Source organism: Anneissia japonica, unplaced genomic scaffold, assembly GCF_011630105.1.
Source record: "Anneissia japonica isolate Jap-2015-1 unplaced genomic scaffold, ASM1163010v1 scaffold2774_len142755_cov157, whole genome shotgun sequence".
NCBI classification, from domain to species: Eukaryota; Metazoa; Echinodermata; class Crinoidea; order Comatulida; family Comatulidae; genus Anneissia; species Anneissia japonica.
The window spans coordinates 84,823-92,739 of NW_022745578.1; the positions used below are offsets into that span (position 1 = coordinate 84,823).

General features: G+C 34.5%; 1 protein-coding gene across 2 annotated transcripts; it reads right to left on the minus strand.

The window, feature by feature from the left end:
* Positions 1-4,018: 4,018 nt before the first annotated feature.
* Positions 4,019-6,734, minus strand: LOC117119983 (protein ALP1-like). Of its 2 annotated transcripts, none has more exons than XM_033264972.1 (4): positions 6,345-6,734; positions 5,712-5,831; positions 5,198-5,348; positions 4,019-4,917 (listed from the first exon to the last, which is right to left on the minus strand). In XM_033264972.1, exons 1-4 carry the CDS (start codon positions 6,485-6,487, stop codon positions 4,273-4,275), a joined length of 1,059 nt encoding a protein of 352 aa, XP_033120863.1. In that variant the 5' UTR covers positions 6,488-6,734; the 3' UTR covers positions 4,019-4,272. The 2 variants fall into 2 exon arrangements, with proteins under 2 accessions (XP_033120863.1, XP_033120864.1); XM_033264973.1 differs by having other exon boundaries at positions 5,198-5,340; positions 5,704-5,831.
* Between the last annotated feature and the right edge of the window lie 1,183 nt (positions 6,735-7,917).

Genomic DNA, 7,917 nt, shown 5'->3' on the forward strand with positions numbered 1-7,917 from the left:
ATCCAATTGATCTCAATAGGATTTTTTTCAATTGGAACCAACTGGATCTAATTTAAATTCCAATTACAATCCAATTGACTCATATTGAATCCAGTTCAATTTCCAATTGAAATGAATTGGTCATTTTCGTAAGGGAAAAGCCGCTTTCGTCTAAGATAAAACAATTTTCTACTACTAGTCCTAGGCAGATTCTAAACAAGTTAAATATTAAATAAATGAATTAAGTAGACTAATTAGCAGTTTAAACTTGTATGATCAGTTGTAACCAAACTGGGTAAAACCAGTTGGACCTATTGGGTAGACTAGTTAAACCAACTGGACCTATTGGGTAGACCAGTTGGACCAGTTCAACCAGTTGGTAAAACAAGTTGGACCAGTTCAACCAGTTGGATAGACCATTGGACCAGTTAAACCCAGTTATGAAGACCAGCTGTACCAGTTGAAATTCCAGTTGTACCAGTTGAAATTGCAGTTGGACCATTTGGAAACCAGTTAGACCAGTTGGAAACCAGTTGGACCAGTTGGCATTTCCAACTGGTCCCAACTGGAATTTAGACCTGGGTAATATTAACCTCCAATGTCAATGAATTGCGTTGTATTTCAATGCGTTTATTTATTATGACCAAGGCCCTAGGGTAGCCCTGTAGGCTAGTAAAAGTAGTACCTAGGTCTAGGGTCTATGTCTCCTGTGATGATTTTTTTTTTTTTAAATCCAATGCTTGCATAATATTATTAGACGCTTTCTGCTAGGATACATTTTGTGTTGCTTTGAACTCTGAAGACCATTTCATGACTGCAGTAGTAATTTATTGTATATGTGTTCCCTTGCTTGTTATACAAGAATTCATAAAGTTGAATTTACAGAAAATATTAATGATTTCTTTTGTAGATGATACTATAAAGTGTGTAAGCTGTGGCAAAGAATGTGGAACTGCACATACTTGCAAAATTTGCAAGAAATATGTTCACATTATTATGCCTTGTGTTGGTGAGCCGGCCAGTGAATCGACGAAGGATATGGGAGCACAGTTGATGTGTATTTTGTTAAAAAATACATCATTCAATAACAAAACAATACATACTCAAATGCACTGCTAGAATGATTGTTAACCAACAGGCAAGAGAGGAACTCTAACATAAGAACTGATGATTGCATGAGAATATAGAACAGTACTAATTGTTTTTTATAATTTGTCTGTAAATTACATGGAAAATATTGTATTACTCATTTAAATTCATTTTATATATTTTTAGTTATTCCAGTTCGGTCAGTGCTACCTAAGAAAAGGAAGATCAGCAGTGCCTCTTCCAGTCATTCTGAGTCTTGTCCAAGTAATTCCTTTGGGATTAAGAAAAGAAGAATATTAGGTATGATATTGTTTTAAGTATGACAGATCAAGTACGATGTGTATTCTTTGTTGTAATTAAATAATTTTGAAGCATTTCACCATCCTATTTTACTACAGCCACCAAAAAAAAAAAATGTATTTTTTATTTTCTCCTCCATCTGGATGTTTTTTACAAAACTTTTCTAAATAAGAAAAAGAAATTGCTGCCCTCCCCCATCACTGACTCATTATGAATTGAAAAAGAAAATTATTTGGGAAGGAATGTTGTGTTTAAGCACAGTAGGCCCACAGAAAACTGTACCGAATATATTGTATACTGTACATAGATATCTATGCAACATATGTTTTTTATAGGGTGGGAGAATGAATACTTACCGGACGACGAAACACTTGATGAATTGAAACTCGGAGCGAGGTCGCCAACACCGCCCCCTGATGTTGATAAATTATCTGAGGGAGAGGACATCTGTGAGACACCGTCAGTGTTGAATTTGAGGGAAGGCAAGGACCCCTAAGAATAAAGGCAAGTACAGTCTGTGTGCATTTGTCAGTCTAATGTGATAACTTATCCTCCAAAAAAAGAACTCACATTGAACAACAAAAATCAACTATTGAACTGCAAAGGAGTGGGGTGGGCATTTATTTTTCAGAAGGAGTGGGGTGGTGTTTACCGCTTATGGTATTCTGGAGGCGGAATTTATTGAAATACATATTTTTAAAATTTTATATTACTACTCTTTAGATGTCAAGAGCAAAGACAAAGAGGAAAGAACTTTAGTTGCCGTTACTAAAAGAATGAAGGAACTACAGGATTACAATTTTACAAGGTGGAAAAAGATTGATGAGCGCCAAGAAAAGCGTATGGAAGAATACCACAGACAGACTAGTGAAGCTACTAATAAAGTTGTATCGCTACTAGAAAAACAAATGGACTCCCAAGCGAAGCAAATGGATAGTGATAGGCAATTCAAACAAGACTTGCTTGCCCTTCTTGGTAATTCATTGAAGGGTCCACAGGTTCAGCCAAATTATTCACAGCAACAACAGCATAACCCACAGCAACAACACCACCAAGTGTGGAAGCATCAGCAACTGGACTGGCAGCAGCAACAACAACATTGGCCATACCAAAGTCACCAATCACAGTAAAAAACCTTTTTAGGGACGACATCCAGTTGTGGCTTAAAATGTTTGTTTGTTTTTGTTTTTTTCTCACTACACATGTGTGTTGAAAAAAAAAAAAAAGAAAATTCAACACTACTGTAGCATATTACATACCACTAAAATTATACAGTATCTTGTTTTTCCCATATAAACCATGTGGATAACACAGTAGTTTGTTAAATCCCTTCTTTTGCTTAGCTCTCTCATATATTTTAGACAAATATATTTGTAGGTACTGCATGTCTATATATACTGTATACATTTTATTTCTTTTAATTCTTCTGTTTTTTGGATGAAGATAGTTGTAGGTATTGCATGCATATCCATTATATACATTTATTTTTTTTAAATTCTGACCATGTTATTGCCGTGTGGTGAGTGTATTGTTTCATATTCAGCTTGCAAAAGTATAAACCAAATAGACAATACAGTATAAAAAACATTAATTAGTTAAAACCATATTTTGCAGATGATTTTCCATCGAAGTAGTTGGAAGCACTTGGAAGCATGTCTATATTAATTATATACTTTAGATGTTTTTATTTTTAATTGTTTGTTATTGCAGTTACTTAAATTACACTTCCACTATCCTTACAGCCTTGAGAGTAGGTATTGTTTGCAAATCCCAAAAAGTGAAAACCATACTGTACATTTAATAGACTTCATGTAAAAGAACTATATTTGTTTCATACTGTTTGGTGCATTAGTCTGTCTTTCATATCAGGGTAAAATTTATGTTGTGCAATGTTACAAATTCCTTCCACATCAGGTAATGTACAGTATTTAAGCATAACAGCATTCATGGCAACTCATATTTACCAAAGATTTTATATATAACCAAAAGTGTTTATAAAAGAGGTGTTTTAATAAAATGTTTAAACAAGGAAGTAGCAATTTTTGTCTTAGTTCAAAGTGTATAAACCCTTTGTGACAACCAATGTTGAGTGCAGTGAGAGTGGCGAGGGAGAAGAATGTTTGCCATAGATCCTTGATTGTTTTTAAATTCACATACATTGTACAACTTGTCCACTCAAATTATTATATTATACATAAGTAAAACGTCGATTTTACGAATAGACCACGTTGCTGTACTGTCGGTTCGGGTTAGGCCTGGCCGCCGTCATCGTATCAGCGCTCATTGCAGGGGATAGCTAGGTCTAGGTATTGAAAATTGACACCCGATCTATTTTACGAAATTTTCAATTTACGAACACCCCTAAACGTAAAATGGACGTTTTATACTGTACCAATTTCACGACATGAACAACGCTCATCTGAATTGCGGAATTAATCGTATCGATAGTCAACAAATTCAAAGAACAGGCCAGCCTGTCATTCATGTGTCCCTCTGTTGTATACTACTGTACCAGTTGATAAGAAGACAGGCAAACCAGTTAATTCTCGAGAAATTTCATCTGGTTTCATGTTGAATATGTTGGAATTTTCTTTTATGTTAAACCATAAAAAAGTAAACTTACTTTGCTACCAGTTAATATTTTGTAAAGTATATTTGTAAAGTATTTATTTACAACATGGTAAAAATTGCTGAAACTAACCACATGAAATACCAGCAAAGGAAAATGGATTATTAACTAAATTAATATGCACTAAGTTCAGCTCATTTGCATAAACATGCTAAAACGTCCCTTCTATAAACAAGAGGTTACTGTAGTGAAAAATATTTAATTTTGAAATAAAGTGCTACTGGTCCATAATATGCTCGACAATAGCATTCCTTATTTTTTCAGCTCTAGGGGATTCAGTTGTTCTGTCTGAAACCTTGTTTTTTTTTCTTCTTGCCATCAACCTTTTCGTTCCATTTTTTCCTATATGGAACGCCATTTGTTTGACAAATGTTATGCAGTGTGCAGCATGCCTGCACAACATGCCGTAGATTTTGCAGTTGGTGCTCATTGCGTTTGAGAAGGATTCGACACCTTCCTTTGAGTCTTCCAAACGCTTGCTCCACTACAACCCTACACCCAGAAAGTTTTTGATTAAACTTGGTTTTTTCTCTTGGCAGAGAATTCCTCCCTGCAAAGGGTCTCATAAGGTTTGCTAACATAGGGTATGCCCCATCACCTAATATTAATGGTGGTATTTCCACACCTTTAATTATTTCTGTAGGACAAGGCTGAAATAGTCTGTCTTCTCTAAGAGCAAGACTGAACTGGGAAACTTGAAAAACCCTAGCGTCGTTTACGCTACCAGGCATCCCACAAAAAGTATCAATAAACATCCCCTCCGCATCCACTACACCTTGCAATATTATGGAGTGCACATCGTGCCTGTTAAAATAATCATTGGGTTCTTCCTCTGGTGCGATTATAGGTATGTGTGTTCCGTCAATTGCTACTACAGTTTGCGGAAAGCCATTTTTTAACTTGAATTTCTCAATATTTTTCTGAAATTAAATCAAAAAGCATTATATGTAAAAAGTGTTAAAATAACAACACACAACAGAGTTTATAAATAAGGTTTCCATTTACAGTTCAGTCTAGATGTTGCACAATTTAATTATTAAACAGCATCTTATTAGGAAAACACTATCAAAATAAAATATATATATAGTAGTTAAAATATGTTTACGCCGTTATCCAAGAAGCACGACACTTCTGTAAATATTTTTACAAGTGCCACAGCGATTATTAGATTATTTACGGTATTCTTGCTACAATGCTTACTGAGATATCTTGTCCTGTAGGAAACTGTATGAACTTTGGCATCAGTAATGCCTCGATGGCCTTGCAAACTTGGTGGTAGACAATACAAGCTGTAGATTTAGCACATCCGAATTGGTTACCAGTTTTCTTAAAAGACATTCCAGATGACAATCTGTACAGCGTCATTGCGACTCGCCACACTGTGCAGAATGTCAAACCATTGTTGCATTGTTTTTTCTCAATTGCAGGCTTGATTTCATTCACAAAGTATTTAAATGTATCTTTGTTCAACCTAAAAAATGAATTATTGAAATTGAGGTTTCAAAAATAACATAAACACACCTAATTCATTAACAGTTTTGTTTAATAGAAGAGAGGAAGTGTAGTGGAATGTTTTACAATATTTGGGTTTTTTTGTTTTTGTTTTTTGTTTTTTTGTTTTGTTTTGTTTTGTAGGGTCTGCTGAAGCTGAAGAAAAAAAAATTATAGAGCCGGGAATAATACAAAAGGTAGCCTCTAGGGTCCAGATGACAATCTGTACAGCGTCATTGCGACTCGCCACTCTGTGCAGAATGTCAAACCATTGTTGCATTGTTTTTTCTCAATTGCAGGCTTGATTTCATTCACAAAGTATTTAAATGTATCTTTGTTCAACCTAAAAAATGAATTATTGAAATTGAGGTTTCAAAAATAACATAAACACACCTAATTCATTAACAGTTTTGTTTAATAGAAGAGAGGAAGTGTAGTGGAATGTTTTACAATATTTGGGTTTTTTTGTTTTTGTTTTTTGTTTTGTTTTGTTTTTTTGTTTTGTTTTGTTTTGTAGGGTCTGCTGAAGCTGAAGAAAAAAAAATTATAGAGCCGGGAATAATACAAAAGGTAGCCTCTAGGGTGGATGAAATAACAAGTGGTAGTAGTAGTAGTAAGAGAAGGGAAACAGCCTAGGCCGTAGTCTAGGCTAAAGAGGTAGGAGGCTAAGAATCTGTATAGGAATTTTCCCGCTAGGCTTAGGCCAAGCCTAGGCCTAATCTAGGCCTTGAAAAAAGAGAGTAGGGGCCTAGCATTCAATTAACAATAGGCTTAGGCCTTACTACAACATAGACATATAGTGGTGCCGACGATGGGCCCAACCGGTGTATTTACTTGAAACCCGGTTTGAAATTACCTGAAATCTTCGATAAAATCGCTATCTGTGTATGATGGGACGACGTTCACCCACCAGTCACGGCTTCGTTTTTTTCGCCACAATCTTCGCCTTACGGTTTTACCGCGGAGGCCTAGATGAGAGAGATACGAAACTTCGGCCATATTTCCAGTCTGCTGTTCATATCGAAGGTACCTTGTTTTTCGAAATTCCCTGATCGTTTACAATGTCTGTTGACTATTTCTAACGAAATCTAGCAGAGTAATTATTAGAAGCATATTAGTGGTATGCATCTGACAGTCGGCGGAATCAAACATTTGCAATAATAAAAGTAAAATCGGAGTAAAGTACTTGGGCAACTTTTCAAACAGCAGGAGCGACATACACAAAAACAAACCTTCGCGCGATCGATCCCAGCAGGCATTCGACGTGCTTCCGGTGGTTTGCATGCAGCACTGCACATTATTAGCATAAATAGATCACGATGCAGTTTCTATATGAACGGTTTCCTCTAACGTGCTAAAGTTATCATGATGTATAGATCATGATAACTTTATCACGATAGCTTATGTGAACGTACCTAATCAAACATCTAAGATCATTTGGAATTTATTTAGATTAGAAGTAAAAATAGTAATATCAAATGAATACTCATGCAACCCAAATAAGGCAGAAAGGAAGTGGAACAACGTTAAACAAAAACCTTTAGAATTTGTCAAGTAAGATAAGTCTATATAATAATAATCTGCATTTATTTTAAGTTTAAACCTACTTTTACAATAAAATGTCTGCATAATTCTTCATTACCAAATTTACCGTATGCATTTAAATATAAATAGGATCTAACAATGTGTTAAAAATTGCAATATCAATATCTTACAAATGTATTATATTTCGCAATAGTGACAAATCATTTTATTGTTCACAGCTTTTAATATCAATTTTACTTTTAAGATCTCAATATCATTATTATTAAATCAACATGGGTCAACGTTCTTTTTTCCAAAGTATATTTTTCCACTATCGCATTTTATGATTTTAATAACAATAACTCGCAATATACTTGGTGTATAAGTACTATAAGTTTATTATAGTTAAGAGCTATTTTATATTCATATTACACCTCTATATAGTTTTCATAGATCTAGAAATTTCCAATGTAGCTATTTTAGCTTTATAATACCATATCTTATTTTGCAATATTTTGAATGTAAATCCCATTTAAATATTCAATTCAATTTCAATTCAATTTAACATTTATTTACTTCCTTTTTGAATCAGACAAATATATTACAATTGATTTAAAATAAATTGAAAATGCAGGAGAGGAAGAAGGCAAGAACCCGAGAAGATAAGAAAAACCAATCTTGTGGAGGGACAGCCTGAAATAAGAGGGGAAAAAATGAGATTAACAAAAGAGACAAAAAGACAAAACAGGACAGAAAGGGACAAAAAACAATACATTCAAAACAAGTCGAAGACAGACCGACAGACCGCGCGAAAGGTAGCAACCAAGTGGAGATGGAGGAGATTGAATAAATGTTAACAATTAGTAGTCAGAAGTTAAGAGTTTTTTGAATTGGTTAGTAAAAAT

Coding starts and splice junctions, on each gene's coding strand:
- LOC117119983 (XM_033264972.1), bottom strand. CDS start 6,487: ATGGCCGAAGTTTCGTATCTCTCTCATCTAGGCCTCCGCGGTAAAACC. Junction 5,832..6,344: donor GATTTTATCGAAGATTTCAG/GTAATTTCAAAC, acceptor TTCATTTTTTAG/GTTGAACAAAGATACATTTA. Junction 5,349..5,711: donor GTCGCAATGACGCTGTACAG/ATTGTCATCTGG, acceptor GACGCTGTACAG/ATTGTCATCTGGAATGTCTT.